The sequence below is a fragment of the Strix aluco genome, chromosome 7 (genome assembly GCF_031877795.1).
Source record: "Strix aluco isolate bStrAlu1 chromosome 7, bStrAlu1.hap1, whole genome shotgun sequence".
Lineage (NCBI taxonomy): Eukaryota > Metazoa > Chordata > Aves > Strigiformes > Strigidae > Strix > Strix aluco.
In genome coordinates this window covers 41661758-41686547 of record NC_133937.1, presented here as the reverse complement: position 1 = coordinate 41686547, position 24790 = coordinate 41661758, and the positions used below count along the sequence as shown (strand labels likewise).

Sequence of the window (24790 nt, the reverse complement as noted above, 5' to 3'; positions counted from 1 at the left end):
CGTGTCACCAGCCAGGCTTGGATGACACCGTGGGACACCACATTGAAGAGCTGGCTAGAGTCAGCGCATACAACACACCACTGCCCTTGTCCAGGCAACCGGTCGTCCAGGAAGATTTGCTCCATCGCCTTCCTGTGACTGAGGAGAGGCCACCAGACATCCTTCTTGAAAAGAGCTGTGACTGGTGCTCTCCCAGCCCTCAGGAACCTCTCCCTTCAAAGACGGCAGCGCGAAGCCTTGCCACGATGTCAGCCGGATCCCCTTCTCCCTTGGATGTGCCACGCCTGCTGCCACGGGCTCATGCATGTACCATTAGCTTATGGCTTTGTGCAACCAAAGTGCATGAGACCAAGAGTCCTGTGGTGGATCACCACGCCTTCTCCAGCAGGCATCCCACAGGACTCATTCTGTCACTGACGACCTCACCAACACAAGCAATACCAGCATAAAGTACGCCCAACCCTGGGCACTGCTGCCTTACTCTATTTCATGCAAGCCTACACTGACACAAGCCAATTAAAAGGTATTTGCAACACAATTTATATTTCATGACATGGTAAAATACAGGATTTCTTATAGCAGCCTGGTGTTTCCTCACACATACACTGCAAATACTGGTTTTAAGGACAGTAGTTACGTATCAGAGGCTATTTTGCCCAAAATTTACTTTAGTAAGTGCAACTGAAATTCTGACACCTATTAGAAGTCCTTAAAAAAAAAATTAAAAAAAAAAATCACAATTTGAATACTTGTAGTTACATTCTGCCACCCTTTTCTTTGTGAATAGACTCTCTCAGGAGATCGTGCTGACCTTTTAAAACCCCCTAGAAACACCACCTACATAAATAACCTCTGCTACATCGGGTAAAAGGACCTCCAGACAACATTAACATGAAGAGAGAGGTTATAGAGGGCTAATGTCAAAAAGCACTGTGAGCAATAAGTAATGCACACAAACCATGATTGATAATGACTAGCACAGAGCCTTAATTCATCTTTTCTCCATCATTTTACTGAGAGGGACCATATCAAATTAAATAGTGACCCAGCAAGGGTTTATTCAACCATACAAAGCAGGGGCATGAAGGAAAGATGTATTAAAGTGGCAATGACTGTGGTGTAATTGCAGCTTCTTAAAGGAACACGCAGCTCAGAGGAAGACGGGGAATCGTGTACACGAAGCAGCTGACTCCTAAGCAGCAAGAACAGCCGAGGCCCCAGGCGATGCTCGGCACTAACAGGTCCGCGTCACCGCGGCCAGAACGACTCCTCAAGGCCTCACCCACCAGCCCGGGTTTCACTACTCACAACATGCTCAGCGTTTAACCAGCCAGGAACAGCAGTGTGCTACGACAGCTTTCCATAAAACCCCTGCAGAACATAGTTCCCGCCCCAAAATGACTTCTTTCTTTCCTTAGGTCAGTTTACAGAACGAAAGAATTCATGCTGTTGTGTTTTCAGGAGTTTGTATACAAATTGTTCAGAGTACCTTTCTAATTTCCCTGTATTTCAGAATAATATGCAGCATATGGAAAACTCAAGCCCAGTTCAGCCTTTTTACACTATCAAACAGTGTAACAGCACTATCAGTCATATTTTTACTGCTAAAGATTTTTAGAAGACACTGCATAAATTTAAAAGTCTGCAAATGAAAATATCTATGGCACTCATCAAAAAAATATATAGCGAGAGCTTAAGAATATGAAGTCAGTCTATCTAATGACAAAGTCTATTATGTAGTGGAATAATTTAATTGATAATTTGCTTTTTTCTCATAATGCTTTCAACACCCTTTATTTACCAGAAAAGACAGTACAAAGAATTTAGTAAGAATATATCTATTGGAAGGCTATATTTAACTATCTGTGCACGATGTAAGCAAATGTAAGATATATGTGATAAAGCCTACACTTGCTCCACTTATTTTTACATACAAAACCACGGGACATGCAAATCATTATGGCTGTCGACTTCTTCCCATACACACATCCCCAGTGAAGTTGCCAACCAGCAGCAATACATAATTTCTTCATTAAAAGTTATTTTAGAAGACAGAAATACAATGATGATGCAACTTTTGAAAGAAAGATGAAGTATTTATTTGTAAGAAAGTTCTAAGTTACCACATCAGGGTGGCAGAAGGCCTGTGGAAGCAGCAGACAGAGCATGGTGGGGCAGAGGTTTCAGGGGTCCCTCTTTCATCTGTTAGACAACCTCAAAAGACAGAGTGGCGAAAGGGGAATGCAGGAGCACATAATGCTCCAGTTTAGGTCATTGCCAAAACCAGCTGAAAATAACGGTATGGGTTTGAAGTCATCACACAGACTGAGTCAGCATGTTCTCACAGTTCATATCCACTGTCAGAGATACAATATTTCTTCTATTTTACAAGGCACCTTCTTTTTCTTCCTACATTTCACTAAACTCTCCAAAGAGCATTCAAGTCTGTAAGAATTCTTTTCTTTGGAACAGCAGAATTTAGGGTTGATAGGAGTATAAACAATGGACCTAGACTTTAGATGCCCAACCCAACATACGATAGCAATTCTGTAGCTCATTTCACTTTTTCTGAGAATGCAAAGAGTCATTATGAAACTTACTTTATAAAATAGTCATTAAAGGCAGATAATTACAATAATAAGATTTATACTATTAAGGTAATAGCAGCATGGTGATAACATGATGTGGAACTGCCAACGGCAAGGTTACATGGCTCGCCCCAAAACTACAACATCAAAACCTCAATCTCGCAGCGCATTTGCTGCCGTGGTCAGGAACAAGCCTAACAGCATTTCACCACATTCTCTTCCAATTAAGATCTTCTTTAGGACTTAACTATACAGCCAAATTATACTATTGTTGGAGCATATGATTCAAAACAGTTAGCAAAGCAACTGTGGTGGAGGGAAATATGATGGTTTGGGCCTTTCACGTGGCCCAAGCAAAAGCCAGCACAGGAGACTGGAGAGGGACTTCAGCTCATGCTAGAGAATGCTACCAAGTCTAGGCTGAACAAAGCAAGGACACCTATGCCTCCGTATTGTAAAATGACACTTGTTTTATGGTGTAATTTGTATATTCCCCCGCCCCAACCTGTAAATTACCTTTAGATACTCGTAACTTGAACACACTTACTTAATTCCTTTAACTACAATAAATAATTCACTTATTAGTAATTTCTCTATTTAACTTTAGGAATGCAGAAGTTAGTAGGCTTTGGACCTAATACAGCCCAGTAGTTGAACCACTGTTTAACATCTTAAATATAAAAATGTCATCCTTCACCTTAGATATATTCTGCAGCTGAACAACATGCCTTACATATTTTGGATCACTAATGTGCTTTAGTACTTCCAGATATAGTATTTGAAAGGAAGAAACTTTTGGAGACAGAATTTAAAGAACTATGGCTTGGGAAGGAGGAAAGAGAAAATTGTTTCTTATTGCAGATTTCAAAGCAACAATCTTTATTTTGACTTTAACAGATAGTCACTAGCTGATTCGCCATCTGTAAGCTGGCATAAAAACAGGGAGAGATGATATAGATCACCCATACACTCTCAGAGAGGTATCTACATTTTAAAATAGGAAAAAAAATTCCTGCTTCATGTCCCAGAAAGGGGATACCACATCTTTCACCTTACAGTATTAAGTCTCTTCTCAGATCCTCTGTTAATAGGATTCCTTTAGCCAGCAGATGGATTGTGAATACAGGCAGTTTCATCTACTAAAAGACAACATAAATCATCATTGAGAAAGGAGAGACCGCAGTAAGGTTATCACCATACAGCCTTCTCCATGAAAGGTTTGCATTAAAGCATTAGTGAAATTAATTCATCTTTCATAAGAGCTTTGAGCAGTATCTGTGATCTATGATAACAACCAATTTCTCACTATGGGAAAAAAAAAAATTACTCAGGCCTGATAGACTACACAAATCTGCTTTTTTTTAAATGGCCTAACATTATCTGGAGTGTTGCTCCCAGAGGCATCATTTGAGTCTTATGCCTAGCCAAGAGGACCCATAAATCAAGAGAGAAAGTTTTGTTAGTTTTATATGCAGTGGGCTGTAATTATTTTGAATTGCATTATGCCTCAATCATTGTAATTACTTTTAGATCATCCTTAAGCAGCAGTAATAAAAAGAAAAGAAATCAGTCTTAAACCATTTCTCACGCAAAACATTGCAAATTGATATGAGAAGTCTGGCTAAAACACACAAGAGCATGTAAATGTAATGTTTGGACAGATATGCTGCTCGTGCATTCTGCTGTGTCAACTCAAATTTTCAAAATACACATTACTTTGTGGTCTTTTAATTAGCAACGTTGTTACCAACACTTGTCTAGGAAGAAAACAGGTTGTAACAAGATTAATTTTAAAAATAGAAACATGCATATGAGAACCAAAACTGTGTCACTGTTGTTTTTCTGATGTTGCTGTACTTATGCGTGCTTGAGAGACTCTTTGGTCTTCAGTTCAAAATGAAAACCATCATAGTGTAAAAATAATCACCATTACTTTCTAACTTTTGAAGTCACATGAAAAATATGCTGGCTTGGTCTGTGCTAGGTTGCACAACAAATGAGCATGGAAAGGCACAGAACTGTAAATACTGATGCTGCTATTCTCTGCATTATTGTAGTCCTGGGGAGCCCGTATCACTGTCCCCTCCCACTGGGCAAAGCTCTGCAATAAAACGGGTAAATCCCCCAGTCTGTTCTACGGGTCTTGCCACAACACTATTGCAAGGAGCTGTGCTGTGTGCAGGAACAGAACTAAACTTTCAAGGTGCTTCAGGGATTCGTTCATATCTTAATTGTGAGTGTTTGTGGATTTTCTCTTTTGCTATTAACTTCTCCTCCAGGTAAACCGTGTCCCTGACACCACCAGAGCACAGTGCTTTCTCCTTAGAAAGTCACGTAAGGTAACGTAACGAACGGAAGCAGGATGAAGGTGTCAGATCCTCACAAGGCATCAGCTGCAAATTGTGCCCCTGACCTAGCAGCCCGTACCTAAGGCGGCGCTGCCGGGCGTACGGAGTACAGGAGCTGCTGCTCCAAACAGCAACGTGGGACCCACCGATCCCCAGGTGCCCACAGGAAGCGAACACAATCCCACGTCCACAACCCCCTGTGGAAAGCCACTAGACTCAACTGTTTCTCCAAGAGACTGTGAAGAATTGTTCATGTGAGAGGCGGTAATAAATGGTGCTGAACAAGTTACAAATTTGCCAGTCTCATGGTGAAACAACAGCAGTGAAATAACGATGGAAATAATTCTTCCAGGTATCAATGAACAATCCATAATTTGGCCTAGTGCTGTTAAGCGTGGTAACAGCGCTCACACTCCGCGTTCAGCGCTCTCGGTATTACAACTACATCACTCAGCAGCACCGCTTGCTTCCTACTTACGCTGTCAGTCACCCACACAGCTACAGTTTACTGCTGCTGGGGGAGAAAAATAAACGTCTGAGAAACTGCTTGAGGTTCCTTCAAAATGATGTAACACTCAACTTCAAAGAAGTATTCAAGATGGCTATTCACAGGAGGTAAAAGCCAGTAAAATTATGTCAAAAGCAGTTTCCCTTCCAGTATAGAGAATATAAATAATTTGGCATCAAAGTCAAGAAAAAGAATAACCTACATCCCATCAACCCGTAATTATTTACGCAACGTTCTTCCAAGCACACATGGACTATGTAAATATATCTAAGGGTGTACTTACAAATTCTAAATTATTTTTTAAAGTTTATTTAGTTCTTCCGTATATTAAAGTAGTAACACGCCTGTTTGATCCACAGATGTTACAGGAATTCAAGAAATTGATTCACTTGAAACACCAACCATTAAACACCCAGGTTCTAGATGTTCTTAAGGAATTAGAAATGAGCAAAACAAACATCAAAGAGAACTGCCAGCAAAGACTGCTCGTGCATGTGCAATTGCACTTGCAGGTGCAGTGGAAGAAAATCCTCAGCTGTGCTGGTGTTTCTGGGTTTGACAAGACCTTCACCTTCAACTCAACCACCCAGCACTCCCCGGTTTGTAAGAGAACAGCAAAAAAGGGGAGTTCGAGGGCAGTGTCAGAGGCAACGCGTCAATATGTTTCCAAGTTACGTGTATTCCTGCAGCAATAAGAAACCACCTTTTCCCCACATACTCGCAGCGACTGCAGAGGTACCCAGCTGAACAGAAACCAGCATGGCTGCAGCCACGATGACGAGCTGCTGCCCCTGAACACAAACAGAACCCGTTGAAGGCGCGTCTCACCCTGCTGAGGAGCGAGTCTCCCTGCGACAGGCTTGCGACTGGCACTGTGTGCCATTTCTTTGGTTGGAAATGCACAAACAAGTCTTGTGCATCTTGTGCATCACTGTCCCCATCCTAGCCAAAGAACTCCATCTGAATTTGGTAAATCTGTGCAATGACTTAACACATGTATTACAGGTGACAAGAAACCAACAAACAAATAAAAAACCAAGACAATTCTGACCTTATTTACATTACTGATAGTAGCTACTCAAGTAATCAGAGAAAATCAGAGTAAAACCTAGTATCTGGGATTGTACGTACCTCAGGGAAATAATCCTGTGGAAACTTCTCTTTTTCCAGCATGGGCGTGCTTTCTAAAGTGTCTGAGTAGATTTCTTTCCCAGTGACCTTTTTATACTTCTTCGCTAGGAAGAGATACAAAACAAAATTTACATACATATCTTCAACATTATAAGCAATTTACAGCACTCATTGGCAAAGCAGTGGCATCTGCAAAACAGGTGGTAGGGACTTAGCAAAAACATGCAAGCCCTGAGCTGTTCTGGAGGAAAAACCAGAGACCACTAAACCATGTGTAAACATACTTGTTTGTATCAGGCACCTTTAAGCTATACAGTTATGGGTGCTGTTATTTTCATTATCCAGAGCCCTGTAATGTGTCGGAGCTCTAATTATGAACCAGGTCTCCGTACACCCTCGCACTCAAACTTTCTGGCATGGTTCTTCCAGGAGATGCCTGTGTCCTCAGCCAGTATCCAGCAATCTACACTGGATAATTAATAGGAAAATTAATTAATACAAAACACATTAAGTGAAAAATGTTACTTATGAGTAGTGATTACCTGTATGCTTTATCTAGCAACTCTTTTTTTCAGATTTTAAGTCCACCTACCTAAGCATCAAGTGATGCACACCTGTAACACATTATCTGTCACATCTTTTACCCATCAAACAACTACATAACCATTAATTTAGATCATCTCAGCATTTTGCCTTTTGCTTCAAATCAACAATATTGACAGTCACCATCGACTTAGTGTCTGGCCACACTCAGATTGTCTGCTGGGCCAGCTGTGTCAGTGGGGGGCGGATTTTTGTCATCCTAGAACTGACCCAGTAATGCTGATGGAACTCCTGGTGAAAGATGAGTTGACCACAAGCTGAGCAGCCCGCTCCTTTTGTGGAACTGATCTGAGGTAGACTTGTTTTTAATTAACAATTGTCTCTGCAAAGAAAGGTGACATCCTCAAGTCATCCACTGAAGTAATTAAAACACTACAATGCCCTGAGACAAAACCAGAAATGTGAAAAAAAGTTCTTGTATGAACAGAGTGAATGTTTTCCCTCAGGGACGCAAGAGTAGCAGAGAATACGCTGCACCAAAACCAAGTGGTTTACTGAGTGGTCTAGAACAGGAAAATTAGAAATGTCTCTGAAACGTCCCAAAACAGAAATGGGGACAGTCAATGAAATTTAGAAACAGCAATGTGAAACCTGATAAAAAGAGGAAGTTCATTTTCTACTTAATGCATTATTTTGCTGGGCAACTCACTGTCCCAGACTGTCAGACCTGAGCAAGATCCTGAAAAAGTCTGGAGATCTGTAACTACTGAAATAGCCAGAGCTACAGCAGAAATCATCCGTGCATAAGCAGAGCTCAGAGAGGACAGCTGTTAAGCGTCACGGCCTAACCTAAACAGATTCCTGAGGTGCAACGGCCTCACCGATGCCCGCCAGCAGATCCTCTCTGGGACTCTGTCACGTGTAGAAGGAGTTGCTGGACCAGCTAGAGCAGCGGTCTGACACAGCACTGCCATCCCTGCGTGGAAATGATTTTCAATTCTGCCAACATCCCCAGGCCCTACATGCCAGCCTCCAGTCAAAGCGGCCAGTAACATAAATCGCCAAGGTTCGGCTGGGTGTTCCTTAACCAGTTAAGAGACTGAAAATGATTAAAAAAATAAAAATCAGATCTCAGACAAAAAGGCATTTTTTTTCCCTCCCTTATTTTCTCCTGAAACATTCTGTGTTTATACATGCAGCTCAGTCAACTCTGAATAATTTGTGTTGTCGCTTGAAAACCCTTAGAGTAAAAAAAGTCTTATTTTTGAATGGCCTTGACTGGTACTAGGCCTTCTGCATCAGGTCTCCTGATCAGATTATTTCAGTCCAAGAAAGTAAAAATCTTTCTCTGGGGATATGCAGAAGATGAACTGGACTCACTCCATTCAAATCCCATTTCAGTTGCTCTGTGACCCTGTAGCCACCCGCCTCTTTCAGATCACCCATTTCTGGCCACCAGCACAGGAGGCTGACATGCACTTAAAGCTGGAATGGGTGCTGTGTTTGTAAAAGAGACTTAGTGGTAAAGCACAGCACTTTCCAAAGTCTTTAATGAATGGTAACACAGACACACAGCACAGACTTTCCAGCCTTAACAATCAATCTATGGATCTCTACAGCTCATGAACAAGAGGTTCTGCTTCTTGATCCACTTCGTATTCAGTCTCTCTCCTGATCAGGGCAACGTATTGGCATGTCTAAAGGTGAGAACCTGATGTAACTTACCGAACTCCTCCGACATGGGAATTTGGGAAGCTATCTTACAGCTATGGGTAAGCTGGAACCACCCAGCCGGACTGAGTTTTGACTAGGAACGCGTTCCAAAACAATTATCAAGAGCCCTGAACTGTCCAGTTCTACTGGATATCTGGTGAAAATATACCAAGCAATACAAACCATGATCATTTAAGTTGTCCAGATAAAGTATTTTATATAATTTGAGGAAGCATTTACTGTAATGTAGCAATATACCTTCAGGGGGGAAAAAAAAAGTATCATTCTTTATGTGCCAATCACTTTGAGATCTGGCTCCCACAGGAAGACTAAACAAATACCCTGATAAACTGATGCGGCATCATCCTAAGTAGATCACAGATGGATGTGCCTCTTTCAGTAAGTTTAACAGTGTCAGCAAAAACATCCCGATGTCATTCAGGATACAGAAAGAATTTGGCAGAACTGTAAGGACTGAAGGCTTCTGCTGTGAGAACCTAAATAAAAGGTCAGCTTTTGGCAGAAAGGAGGCACTTAGCCACCAACGCACGTTAACATCAGTGCTGAAGATGAACCAGTGATTCATTCACATGACTGCTGAGAAGCAAACACAGGAGGGAAGAAGCATGCCTTCTCATGTACCTCCAAGTAAAAATACTGCTGCACTATTTCTGATTTCACACCAGAGAAAATGAGATTCTCTCTGTAAACCAAAGCAGTAGACTGAAACTGGCCTAATACCCTGGTCAGCAAACTCCTCTGCCAGACGACGGCCCTTTAGAACACGTAGCCTGGCAATCGTTTAAATTGCCAGCAAACTTTTGGGCCTCTGACCACTGTAAAAATAGTCCAACACTTTCTGTGCTGTAGCAAACAATGTGAGGCTGTAGGAGAAAATTGTTCTCATTTTACAGCTCAAATATGTCTTCCTGAGAACTGAAAAACAGAGACAACCTTTTTTTCCCCAAATACTGCATTCAGTCACATCCAACTGTGCAGCGAATTTTGAAAAGACACAGTGATGTTACAGGAATATTGAATTGTACATAAACACCTATTTTTTGCATGCTTTTGAGTAGAACCAGAATTTCATAATGATTTTTGTGCAGAGAACGTTTGTATCCATTTGGATTTTTCCTCTGATTTAAGAGCTTAATACACTGTGAAAATGTCAATAGTCATGAGAGAAGAGGCAAGTTTTACATTTCCTCTGAAAGATGGGAGCCTTCAGGGTCATATTTTACAAACACTACACTGGGAGACTGATTCTGCTCTACATTAAGAGCGCAGTGGGTGACTTACAACACTGATTCAGTGTAGCACCTGCTTTCCTTGGATTTTTATTAGGAGTTTTTTCTTTCCAAGTGATGACTGGGCCAAACACATCTTTATGTGCACGGTTCGCACCCCATCTGGCTTCGCTAAGGTTCTGAGGAGCAAAAGGAAGCAGCGAACATTTAAAGTGTCTATTTTCTGGAACAAGTATCTGCTTATTTCTTTGGTGTCGATTATTTTCCCCTACACTTCTTCCTTCCATTTTCTCACTTTTTTTTAATTCTTACATTTTCTTTTAAAAGACGTACAGTAGCAAATAAACTGTCAATCAACGATTAATAAATGCAGAACACTCCTCTTTTCCTAAACCAGTTGTCCTTTCCCTCTGTCAGATGCTGCCAGAGCAGGACACCTCTTGTCTGTGACCAGCAGGAGGGAACTTTAGGTGGAATTCAGAGCGAAGCTGCTGGTCCTCCAGCGCTGGCTCGATGAAGTATGGCCTCAGGAATTAGGTGTGCAGATACAGCTCACTACCACTGACACTCACCTTGCCATCACGTGGCACAATGAATGCACAGCTCCTAACAACGGCGGAGCAGCAGGCTGCTCAGCCCAGGGATGGGGGTGACACCCGGCTGCACGGGCAATGACAGTCTCCTCTGATGTTTACACCTGAACACAGTTAATCTGAAAATGCTGTTGTCACTTAGTGCCTGCAAAGCTGTTCTAGTCTGGGAGGACGGCTAGGTACAACCTCTCATTAGAAGTCCCTACATCACTATTGAGTTTTCCAGTATGGTCTCTCAGAAATAAAATCCACTCTGAACTGCCTATGATATTACAGCTAAAACTTTCCTTCAGCATTGAAACCAGTGATGACAGGAGGACTTATGTTGGTCAGAACCTGAATTGCTATATACATAGAACTACTGTTCAAATATTTCAGGGAAGGAAGACCCTGTACCCTCAATTACATGAGCAGAGAGAATCTGTCTCTACTGAGAACAAAAATAATGAATCTATATAATTAAGACAATTAGTTCACTCCATAGTTACCACCATTTCAACAGTGTCTCAAATTAATGGGATGCTAGATGTAGCATTAATGTGATTCAGCTCAGAAAGCTAAGTGAAGCTCAGAAGATTTTTGTATTTAATGTACAGTCAGTTCTCAACTGAAATAACATAAATTTTATATAATCTTTTCTATATACACCTCAGGAAGCATTTAATAATTTTCTATGGTGTCTCTAATATTTAATGTACATAGCCTAGCATTACTTTTAAACTTCTGAGATTTAGCAAGACCTCCAACCCGATGGATCGATGGGGGTTAAAACAATGACACCCTCCTACTGACCTGTACTGCTCCAAAGTAATTTAAGCCATAAATCTACCTCAGCTGCTTTGCAAAATGACCATTGCTGTTGGACATTTAAGGTCTTGGTCCTATATCTGATCTACATGGAAGAACCTTGTGGCCATTCAGAGTTCTTCTGAAATCATCAGGGATCTCTATGGATCCAAAGGTCCATCTGCACAGGAATGATTAATGCACCAGTTTTCAACCTGTGGCCAGCCCACTGATTTCTTCTAAGAGGTCTATAAAAGGTAAGAAAAGTAACATCTGTCATCAATGGACCTGCATGCATTATACAGAAGTCTGCACAGCATGGAAAAGCTGCTAGGCAGCACTACCAGAAAAGATGACAGAAAGCTGCCTTGATGTATAAAGCCAAGTGACAATTAACATTTAATTCCTTTGCTTACCTTTGAAATCAAACTGGTAGATGTTTTTCAAAGATTCATGAAGAAAGTAAAAGCTTCCTAGAGCCTGTAAAAAAAACCCCAACAATAAAATAAGAAATTATAAAAAAACAAAAAAGTATCATGCTTCCTGAAAATTATAAAAGCCAAAAAAAGTATCATGCTTCCCAATTAAAAAAACAGAAGAAATTAAATGCTAATAAATAAATTTACTATTTTTTACATTTTCTAAGATCTATAAACACATTAATTTCCTTTGTTGCTTCTCTAAAGGTTCATAAGCCATTATAAAGATGATCCTTAACAGCTGACTAAACATGGTAAGGGCACAATTACCAGGTGTACGATTAGAAATACCAAATGGATGGATGCAATTAGTAATACAGACAAATACCTTTCTGAACACATCACACATCCCCACAACTCTTTTATAAAAGTCTGGCAATTTCTGCTTCACTTCCAGAGCAAAACAAATGCTTTTGGAGGCTGCAGCAGAGAAACAAGGGAAGGGCTGGGAGATGCCATAGCTCCTGAGAGCCAGGCACAGGTTCTCCGTCTTCCGTCTGCACCGTGCAGAGTGAGTGACTTCCTCGGCTGCAGAGCAAGCATAACACTGACAATCTAACAGGAGTGTTGGGAATATCTGTATGCGCTTTTACAGCTTTCCCTGTTCATAAGTGTTCTGACAACAATCATAACAACTGAACAGCACAGTATGCCCACTCTGCTAGCCACCCTTGGAGGGCAACTGCTACTCCCAGCTTTGGTGCGAAGCCTGCAGAGACAAGTATTTTCTCATGATGCGCTGACCCAAAGAGAAAGAATATCCAGTTACCTAGCAGAGGGGATTACATGTTTGAATTCGTTAAGTTTCTTGACACTGGCAGAACTGACGTGTTTCCAAGTATAAGCAGAAGTAGAGTTTAGTGCCCATGGCAATACCTGAAAAATTTTACTATTGAAAATAAAATACTACGCGTTCATAGTTCGATTTAGATAGGACTTATAACTCCTCTGCTGATCTAGTCCTGAGCAACTATTCTCCCTAGGTTTTTTTCAAAACAGTGACCTAATCCAACTACGGAATTCTGTTACCATTTTAATGATTAGTCCATGTCTGAGTAAAGCATGTAAACATAGAAGCAATCTCTACTGCATTCGGAAAAGTTTATCAACTCCCACCTCAGCAAATTGATTATAAAAGCATACCAAAGTCCACCTGTAGTCAGCAAAATATTAGTGCCTCTTCTTTCCAAATACCTAAGTCCTTTCCTGGTTTCTGAAGATTTCCAAGATTTTAATCCTCAGTGCATTACTAAAGACAGCACCTTTGCTCAGGACACCACCGAAGCGTGCCCCTTCGCTGCAGAGGCACAAGCATGTTGGTCCCAGCGCGGACATGAGCTGAAATGGCGTTGATCTCCAGACTGACCGCAGCACAGGGCGTGCTCTCCAGCTGCTGAGAGGGGCAGTCAGCCTGCGGTGGATTTTAGGACCCTTTTCTCTGCCACAGAGTTCCCATAAGACATGAGGAAATCCACTCCAAACTTCCCATGTCTAACAATGATATATCCCTCATTTTCTGGGTACCCCCTCAAAGTTCTGGGATCTCATTTAGAGAGGGCCTGAGCGAACTCAGCGGCAACCGGCACTAACGGCACCGTGCTCCAAACAACGCGTCACAGCCGAGTGAAAACCACGCTTGCTGCGATCACACTGTCTCGTGCAAGTAAAACGAAGAAATGAAGATCTGAGGTGCGAGGGACCACCTAGCCCAGGGGTGGTTCTCAGACAGGCCACGCGGCAGCAGCCTGCCCGTGCAGACCCCGGGGAAGGAACACTGCGGGCGTGCAGGCCAGGAGAGCTGGCCAGGCCTCCTCTGCTCCGGCACCTGCCACCCCCACAGACCCAGCGCCTCCCAGACCCAGGCGTTTTAGCTAGCCTGTTCCTGAGGCACACAGAAAGACAACCCTATTATCATAGCAGGGACTGTTCCTCCTCCACCAGAACATTTTCCAGGGTTTGCAAGTTACAAATTTAGGCCATGCTGACAAACGATTTTCTAACTTGCACCTAAGAACCTCTGCAGAAGAGGCTTCTACAACCTCCTGACACAGCTGGACATAATTTTTCCCTATCCTGAAACTTACAGTTTCCTTAACAGGGACAGTCCTCTTTGCCTTCCTGCTCCAGCTTTTTCCCCGTATCCTCAGCCGTGACCCTCCATGGAGCAGAAGGCTGCTAACCCGGGGTGCCTGGGCCAAGATGGTCCCGTCCTGGCTCCATTTACATCACGGAAGCTTTGCCAAGATTTCACCCATACGTACTGTGAGCTCACTGCTCGCTTTTACTTCTTCACAGTCATTTAACATACTGTTTTATTACATAAATTTTATTATATATATAATTATTATTTTATTATATATATTAGAAGAGAGTAGAGAAAAATCAAGTGAGAAAGACAAAAGTAGTGTAAACATACCTTATAGCAAAATATTAAAAAATGTGTAAATTTTAAATGAGACCATGATGAGCCTTTAAATGCATCCGATGCACTCAACAGAAGTTGGGGGGGGGGGGGGGGGGGGGGGCGGGAAGCAGCCTGCCACTACATAAACACTTATTGAGAAGTTTAAAAGAAGCAATGCATTAAACAAAAAAGATGATTTAGTTTCATTTTGTCGTCTTCTCCTATAGCAACAGAGACCCTCCTGGCAGAGCAGTGTTTTGGTTCAGTGACTGCTGCATTATTTATGAGATGCTGCACATCCAGAGATTAAACATTTGCTGATTTGTCAAAAGCACAAACATGAGGTCCTGCCCATCTGCTTGACATATTAGTCCATCCAACAGAAAACACTGTCACACATTTAATTGATGAGCACACTTCCCTGCGACCCAGTCAGCTTCCTTTAGGTCTTTGGTTTTCTTTTTTATAACGTGGAGGAGGCAAATAAGAAAATGCAGGAGACACTCTTGTAGAGGACTCAAGGTTAACTATCCTGCGGCAAGGACACACTGCCAGAAAAAAAAATAATCCTGATACAAGATAAAAACATTGCCACCTGATATTTAATTTCCAACTGAAGAAAGTGTCATTAGCAACAGAAAATGCTGCTGTCTCAAGCTAAACTTTCACTATACTCTGCCTTTGGATTTTAAAAGCAAGAGATTATTCTTAAATAGCAGTATGTTTACAGAGTTTTTTTGTAGAGAAAAGTGCATCTTGTCTCTCAGAGAGCTAAAACTAGATAAAAGTCTTAAAATCACATGCAAGTACAGGCAAAATTCAATTGTTGTACTTGAAAAAATTTATTTATATACACGCAGTTCTTATCCTACTGAAATCAGTGTGATCAATTATGAAGTACAGTACTTCTGAGTGGAAGGACACTACAGTTGAGCTCTTACCTGCTTATTCATTTAGAGAGCTGACCTTAGATAAAAGCTTACAATCTATTACCTCAAATTTAAATAATTTGAATTTGATATATATATACACACACACACACCTTATATTATAAAGAAAAGGAAAGTATGAACAGCTGGATGAGTTCTCAGTTATAAAATCTAGTTAAACATGATAAGTCTATTTTACCAGAAGCTATTATTAACTTAATAGAGTGCACTGAAGTCATGTGTGTAGACTTGAGTCATTCTCCCCTCTCCTACTCTTTCTGAATTCTTCCCAGCTGGTCCATCTCTTTCTTCAATGCACAGGGCAAAATATGACACTTTGCTATATAATATTATTCTTTAAGAACTCAGTATAAGGATACAGCTTCATTTCAGCTCCTTATATGGTCTTCAGAAGAAAAAAAATGAGCCTCGACAAGTATCTGGAAAATATCATCCCAAATGCCTCAAGTCTGAAAAATTTAAAAGCAACTGAAAATGGGATCCTGGAGTGGGAAATCCTGGGCTAGGTCAGTAATGTGTGGCCAGTTCAGCCCACCTGTAACATCTAAATACTGGTTTTATGAGAGCTTTTCTTTTTCACATGATCTAGGACAGTAGAACCGTGCAGGCTGGAAGGGAGCTCAGCTCTCCAGCTCAAGCCCTGCCCAAAGCAGGGTGGCAGCGGGGCTGCTCCGGGCACCACCCAGACGATTCGAAAGCCTCCAGGGTCGGAGACTGCCTCCCCTGCTGAAGCCTGTTTCAGTCGTTTGACCACCTTTGGTGTAAACTTTTCCCCCTTTATTCTCATTGGAATTCCTCTTGCCACAGCTGAGTTGGAAATGTAAGGCTAACTAAAAATAAATATTTGGAAATAGCGACCTATCCAAATCAGGCACAGATAATTTTAAAGACAGGTGAAAATTTCAGTCTAGGTGACAGGATTATGAATTCTGAAGCTTCTCTATGTAACATGACAATAAATAAATGCAGAAGAATCAGGATGCTCTAAAAACTGTCTTATTTAGATGCCGTAATTCCATTAAAAATAGTACTGTCACTTGTGCTCAACCTACAACTTTATTTCTGACCATCCTGATTTGCTCACTGGTTGACTTCTTACAGTTTTAATCTGATTTTTAAAAACTGATTTTGAAGAATTATGCAGCAAAAGTTTGGTTTGATAGTCTACATTTGTAGCACTGAGCGCCAACTAATTGTGCACAAGGAACTCTGATAGCGATTAAGTAACATGGTAGTTTCAGGAACTGATACTACTACCATTAAGATAGGCTTCGACTTGTAATTCTAAACATGCCATTGAAAAGAAACAAAACTATAATGGAATGGAAATTACAGCTATCACGATCTTCCGCATTGTTATAGCCTTGATCATATGTACATAAATGTTAACTTGTAAAAATGACAAGAGTGCAGTTATAATTCACTGCCCTAACACAATGAAATATAAGTAAAATGAAACTTTTTTTCAGGGCGTAATGCCTAGGCCCTTTATTGAGGAGATTATGTTAATTCAATTTATTTCTCATGAAATGACAGTTCAACAATAAAGTTAAATTATATTAATTCAAAGTTTAGAACTTTGCTTTATTTTCTTATTTAAAATTTCAATATTTTTTGGAAAAAGAAGTAGTGGCACATACAGTAGCAGTAGCACCTACAGTATCTAAGTAATATTACACAGAAACACATTACAAATTATAAACCACCCCAAACAGTTCAACTTTTAAAAATTTCGAACATAAAGAAAGCAAACTTTAAAGATTGTTGAAATGGATTACTTCTGCTGTTAGCACAAATTCTATGCCATCTGTAAGCAGGTGTTTTCACTAAAATGCAGCCTCAGAAGCTGTGTTATGTGTTGTACTGTACTTTCTCAGTTTCTGCTACATCAGTCAGTGACTGTAGAACAGTGAATCACTGAATCTGCAAATATTTAAGCCCTCTTTACGACAGTCTTTCTAGAGTAGAAGCCTGAAAAATAACATGCCCTGAGGGTCACCGTTGTTGACTCTGCCGTACAGTCAGGGAGCATGCACGTTCCGCAGATGCGGCCCCCCCCAGACAGCGCCGCAGTTACCCCTGAGTGGATGATCTGCTGACTCCACCTCAAGCGTTCAGAGCAATTGCCCGCCTGAGATCTGGGCTCAGACACAGCGCGACAAGCCCCTGCCAGCCACGCTGAACCCGAACCGCAGCGGTACTGTGGGACGGGACACGCTCTGCTCTACGCGTGGTGGCCCACTGCAATGAAACGAAGGGAGCACCCATGCTCTTCTCTGCCTGATTTTCCAGTTAGTCTGCAAACACAGACAGTCATGGAGACTGTATTTCAGTAGCCCTGCCACTGAGTGATGAGTAGACAGCTCACAGTTAGGCTCAGATCAGGAAGTTCTTAATTTGTTAGGCCAACCTGTCAACCTTTGGGTCTGTAGCTCTATCAAAATCACCTTGTATTCAGTAATACCCGAAGTTCCTAAAAGTTCAGGAAGATCAACACAACCTGTTGACCGCAGGTGGTCACAGACACCGCACGTGTAATCCTCTGGACTGAACAGCCCTTTTCCCCTCCTGGCAAAGCCAGGAGCTGACAAAATAGGAAGGGCTTCATCAGAGTTTGAGTCGCCTAGTTATTCCCCTAAGTATATACACAATGCAAAGTAATACCCGTAGCCATGAGGAAATACCACACAGTCACTGCTGCTGGCTCTATTTAAATTTATTGACATTTTGCTTCATAGAGAAGTTTAAGCGTCGTAAATAGGCATGAAAATATATATACACCCTAACTAAAAGAGCAGAAAGCATCAAAGTGAAAAGTCAGATAGGGCAGTCTTGAACAATAGTAATTTTTAGCTTGGCCAAGCAGCTTAGAAACGCACAAGAATGTTAAAACTGATTGCCAATTGTTCTTCTGTCTCCACCATACGTTGTAACTAAACAGCTTTGTGTTAACACTCCTAAAATCAAATAGTTAGACCTGCACACAAAATCCTACAGGTAGACTAGGGAAAATTTCCTCTCTGCACTCCTAGAAACTCTTTCAGTATCGCAACCACTAATTGTAGAGTACACAAACACATGCTAGCTTTTGAAAGCTTTTGTGAGAACGGCCCTTACGGAAACGTTCAGGAACTCGGTGAAAAGGCCAGGCGATTATCTCACAGCAATACTGTTATTAACCAAATGCCTTTTTTCAGGACTAGCAGAAGTACCTGACCATTCTTACCACACGCGCATACAGAACTGTACTGCCGGCTGTAGAAACAGACAGTGAAATTTAACTTACAGTCAGCACACATTAATTAGAAGAGCTTTGCATCTCCCCCCAGAAATGTATTATGGAGGAAAAACTAGGTATTTTCTCCCTGTTAGTAGACTGACATTAAATGTTCACTGCTTTTAATTAGGTTCCAGAATGATACTCCGTGCAGTATTGGAGATTTCTTTCACTATTCCATGCCAAAAACTCATCTGGAAAAACTGGTACTGATGGCAAGATAAACAAATTGGTTGTGATGGATCACACATCTGGCATTACTAAAAGCATATTCCTTTCATTATACAGAAATCTCGCCACGAAAGTCTGAAGATTTAAACAGCTATAATTTTTTTTTTAACAGCTAGTTGGCATAATTTCTGTTTGAAGTACGTCATTTCCACTGTGGAAATTTAATGCATAAAGGAAATACCTGAATAAAAGTTTAATTACTGTACAGAGTAAACATTTACTGCATTACCTCACTAAATGCGATAAAGTTAATATATAAAGATTGCTTTAAATAAATTTAAAATAAATTGCCAATGATGACACAGAAACTGTAATTCATGTAGTCATAAAATCCATAATTAGCTTTAATGAATATTTAAAGTCAAAGTTCAACCCAACTTTTTCAATGTTTAACCTACTATATCAATATAGCTCAAGGAATTCATTTATCATTGAACATGACAATGTCTGAATATTAATTAGCGTGGGGCACTGCTGACAGGAAGCCCTTATCTCTTACCAGTCTTTTTGGCTATGCTGTATGTCAACAGCGTGTTTGTCACGCCTGATATTATTGATTACCTGCCTGTTTTGCTAACAACAATTAAAAAAATATTTTACATATTTATAAACCTGAACATCAAGAGCACATATTAGTTTCCCATTAGTAAAATGGAGTCTATTAGCTGCCACATTTCAGCCAGGGGAAACACAGCAAATGAGAAGTTGCAGCAACTCCAGACAGGAGGACAATAATTTTACGTAAAAGCACTGTTACTGTGTACTATATACAGGGACACCTTATCTGGATTCATTTATGTCACAATGAAGTTTAAGAGACTTCAAACAGAAAAACCCGAGATAAGAAATGGCGCAGGCCCAAACTTCCCCCTGGCCTCCCTGGAGCGGGGGTCGCAGGCCCCGGGTGGCGGTGAGGGCACCCGCCTCGCCGCCACCTCCCCAGCCAGGCCAACGCTGCCGGGCCCCAGGCCCATAGCCTGGGCCGGAGCCGGCCTGGGCAGGGCCCTGCCTGGGGGGGACCGTCCCACCTGTCTCCCCGGGGCCACAGCAGGCCCAGGGCACTGCTCGGTAATGGAGGAAGCGCCTGGCTGTCCCTCCGCCACCGCGGTGTGGGGTACGCTGCCACAGGGAATGGCGACAGCAGAACGGCTCTAAAGTTCTGCTAGGAAACAAGCCGCAGGCTGCCCTGGATTTCTGTGGCAGTTTAGAGACACTTTGCGAAAACACCTGCCCCTAGTTTGCCTTAAAAAAGTTAATTTTTATACAACTGTCATCTTCGAAGAAATGAAGAAAGGGCACAATGCAAGGACTGACTGGTTCTAATACATCTAAACAGCGACCGACAAAGTAACTACAAATAATGAGCAATGTTAAAGTATATGCTTGTCAAATCTGTCCGTAGGCTACTCGATCCAGTATAGCTAAATTAACGTTAAATGTCTATTATTCATTCCAGCTTAAAAAACCAGGCTGGGTACACAGATCAACTCATTATAAAATAGTCTATCACTTTTTATTTGCAAACAAATTAGGTGTCCAGCAATTTATCATTTCCTGAATTAGACTTATCAGCTAAAGTACATACAATTAAACTGCTATTGAGCTTCCCCCCAAACAGGCCTCGTCTACCTGACGTGCAGACAGCCGGAGCCCAAACCAGACCATTTCAAACAATTACGCACTATTTTGCAGCTTTGTACCTCAAACACAGGTATCAGCTTAACTTCAACAGGATTTGAATAATTACACCTTTAATAAAGTGTAAAAGTGAGCAGGCTCCAAATACTTGGTGACAAACTCAGCGTACTGTAACTTGGTCTGTATTAAAAGTATCTGCTTAGTTACACATGATACTCTCATTAAAGCAAATTGAATTAATTATTCACTTCAGAAGAGTAAAACCACTGGCAGGATTGGTGCTGAAGACTCTCACTCTGTAAAACCTAAACCAGTGCTACGTATCACCATATAAACATTCCTATGTTGTAAAGAGGCAACTCACAGTACCACAACCTGCCTGCAAAATTGCTAGCACTCTAACAGTTTCTCCAGTGACTATTTCTGAATTAAGTCAATGCTGCAGAAGCCTGCTGGTACAGCTAGTGGGGGAAAAAAAAGGGTATCTAGCACTAGGTCTACCCAAATCCTGGTCATTTGTCTACTATAATTACATTAGACACATACCTGCAAAGATACTTCTGCATTTCTAGATTAATTTCCACATGATGGTTTTGACTTAAAAAGTTCTGATCTGTTTGTAATCCATTTACTTTACAGACCTGCCAGCCTCTCAGACTGACTCTCAGCTGTACTGTTGCAGCTAGGCAGTGAAGTGACACTTCCGACTACTTTGTACCAGATGAATAACCTCACGCTTTCCATGTTTACAGCTTCAGTGAGCTGTCAGAACATGCAGTGTGATTTCTAACCATCCTCAACTAATCTCAATGCCACGATCTTTCCTGTTAAGTGGTAGTTTAGCAGCGCCAGACGTACTTTTAACATCTAGATCTGCTCCCTCTTCTTATTTCTTCAGAACAGTTCTTTTATGTGAGACCAATAACAACTATCAAGAGGAATAGTCACTATAAATTTACTACTAAAAAATCCAAATAATTCTAAAATAAATTATGATTTTGTTTTTATAATAGTTGAATTAAATGTAATTAAGGAAACAACTGATCCATTAGTGTTTAGTTTTATAACTTGTACTATTTATTTCTAGACTCATTACCAAGATTTAGATATTTGCAAATGGACTTCTCTCTTTAGGTTTCTAAAAAGCCTGTGACCTGTCTACATGACAGACTGGAGTAACTGTTTTAAACATTCCAAGATATCTAAATCCCAAGTCATTTAGATGCTTAATCAAGACACCATCATAAAAAAATAACTTGTTTGCAGCCTGGTCTTTGTGGATACCTCAGAGAGATCTCTTTGCTAACAGCAACCATCAATAGTACATTTTCAGAAAAAAAACCTAAGTCCCAGGAGCTTTCATTTTCCTGTACTGAAGACTAACAAAATGAGTGATCTTCAGCTAACATGATCCCCCTCTGCTACCTTTTCTTTATAATTTCTTTACTGCATCTATATAGCAAATGAAAAATCATATACAATTTTAAAAGATTCTTTGGGACTAGTTAATTTAAAAAGAGAAGATTAACAAATACAAAAATCTGAGCTATGTATAAACATAGCTATGTTTATAATCCATACACAACCTACACCGCACTGACAAAGAATATTTAATACCACTTTTGATGTTGACGTATTTCACAAGAAGATTTAATGTTTTAATTACAAATCAATTCAATTAAAAAAAAAAATCATACAGAGGTTCTTTTGCTTAAAACCAAGATTACTGACAGACCAAGGAGCCAACATGAGTTAAGGGAAGTGTATGTATGCTGAACAGTTAAAAAGAAGGCAACTTATCAATATTCCTGAACTCAAAGTAGAACCTTCACAAAGTCATTCATCACACTGTTATTTAATATTTCTATTACACAAGCACTCTAGAGGCCCCCAATCAGGATAAGAGGCACACAGCTTGGCTCCGCACCAATATGAAACAGAGGTTGTCTGAATACAGGATTCAAAACTGTAATTCAGGGCCACACTCTAAATTTTGCCCCTACAACTTTTTAGTGGGCCTGACAGCAAGAAGTGCGTGCGATCAAATAGACAAAAACTCTGCTGAGGACTCCACCAGTGCCTTCAAAGCCAGAACAAAGTACCCTGTACTGCTCTGAACCTTCACCGGCTCTTCGGGATGAGGAGAGAGAGAAATAAAATCTGATTTCTATCTGCAAGCGTAGCAGACAGGATAAGCATAAGTGTACTTAAAGAGAGAAATGCAATTAAATGCTTAAATATTTAATGGTTATTTCAGTATTAGACCTCGTGGAGAGCCAAAAATATTCCCCAGGCAGTTATACGCTCTTGATAAACAGAGCTCAAAATATTGTACAAAGAGCCAGATTTAACCAGTGGATATTGGTAACACTTCACGAACTTCAAGAAACTGAGCTTGAGCTCAGATTGCAGAAGATAATACAAAAGTGCAGAACATTGTTTTTCAGGAAGCAAGCTAAATTCTACATTCTATTTCACATTTATTTTTGTAATCATTTTAGGAGTGTAACCAATAGCAACAGAGACCAAAGTAGCACTTCGAGAAATTTATTTCTTATCCCCATATATTTCAATCCGCCCCATACTGCATGAGTGAGGGCAGCACACAAACCGCCAAAGGGGTGCTGCTGGGAAAAGGCAGAAGTGATCTCAGCACGAGACACGGCCGTCGTCAGAAAAGCATTATTGCAGTGGTAGAGCACGATGACAGTTCATCATCTGGAACCACATTAACAATTCTGATCGCCTACGTAAAAGGTTTGACTGTGCTGGGAAAGGGCCATCAGGATTAGAGAGGGTGATCCTGGCAGACAAGAAGTGACTAAAAGAGGCTGACTCTGTATCCCAGCAAAACAAGGGAAAGCTGCAAATGAGGAGCAGCACTGGGAAAGGGAAAGAACTATTTATGCTGAGGAACAACACTGACACAGGACAAAGCAGATCCAGACTGAGCAGAAATTAATCTAGACTAGTTACAGGTATCCTATAACAATAAAGAGACCGAGAACATGGAATATCCTTCTGGGAACCTTCTCCTGATCTGCGAGGGCAGAAGGGAGCTGGCTGTGAGGGCAAAAATCCTGACTAGTTCTGAAGCAAAACCTGACAGACGTATGTGAACGCAGCAAGAAAACCAGGGCAATGTCTTCCAGTCTTTTTGCTCCTACGAATCAGCGACTCCTTCACTACCAGTCAAACCCTGTCACACTCCTCCTGTCAGCATATGAGTCCTACACAGGAGAGCTCTGCACAGCACTCGGGGCCAGCAGGCAGGAAAAGAAACGCTGTGCTGAACCCCTGACTGCTCGTGCAGCTGGCGAGGCGGCCGACCTGCGCTGCTGCACTTGCACCACCAGTGACCGATCCCTCCCGATTGCGCTATGTGAGACACAGGTCACCTTTGGCAGTGCTACTGGAACTGCGATGCAACTTGGATGGGAGAGACTGCTGGATGTTTAACATTTTACCATATTTTTCTTCTACTAAAAAAAAAAAGTGCTTCATTTTGTAGGAAACTGGTAAGCTGGATGACTCTTACCACATTTACTTGACTCTAAACAATTTTAATTTTAAAAACTTTAAACCAGTTTAGTATTTCATTGATATATTCTTACATAATACACTCAAGATGGCAAATTCAATTTGATGAGGAGGCATTAATGCCCATTTCATTTAGTAGTATACAGGTCATCTCCAAATAGGAAAGTACCATGTGGTAAAAGGTTGTATTTAGCATGTCACAGTCACTGGCGGCTGTTTTGTATCTCAAAGAACCTTTGTAACTGCCTCAAAATAAGAGATGATTGATTTACAAAGTACCAAATTTCAAATTTCATATTCTAGGACTAAACATCAAATAATTGGACAAAGCTGTCCTCCTGTCTGACCCATCACAATCAAGCCCCTTTCAAGGTTGACTGCCTGCATAAGAAATATGTGCATAATTTCATTTTGTCTCCTGTCCAACATCCAATGTTAGAAGTTAATTAAATTGCTTGTCCATTGTATTCATCCACTTACAAAGTTAATGATATTCTGTTCCTGAATTAAAGAGAATTTTATAAAGCCTGCACTATGGAACCTGGCATGCTGTACACCGAGGAGCTGAACTCTGTCATAGTTCCTGATTGCAGCTCTCCTAATTAGGAAACAAAATGAACGTTTCTGCGTCTGCCAATGCAGAGGACAAGTCATTCCAACAGCGAGGGTAAGTGCTTCGTACAATAGCAACTTAATAATATCTCATGTTTGACTATAATAAATTCTGCAGGATTAATAAACCTGTTAAATTTTTAAATTACCATAACAAAGATGAACTGCCGTGTAACAAGACAGCCTTAAAAGAGGGACA

General features: G+C 41.0%; 1 protein-coding gene across 3 annotated transcripts in view; it reads right to left on the bottom strand.

Annotated features, from left to right (window-relative positions):
* INPP5A (inositol polyphosphate-5-phosphatase A) overlaps positions 1-24790 on the bottom strand; it is a 251249-nt gene that overhangs the window by 105295 nt on the left and 121164 nt on the right. For all 3 annotated transcript variants that reach the window (XM_074831614.1, XM_074831617.1, XM_074831616.1), the window contains exons 5-6: positions 11877-11940; positions 6576-6679 (exon numbers count right to left, since the gene is read on the bottom strand). In XM_074831614.1, coding sequence (XP_074687715.1) covers positions 6576-6679; positions 11877-11940 — 168 coding nt within the window. The remainder of the gene's footprint in view (positions 1-6575; positions 6680-11876; positions 11941-24790) is intronic.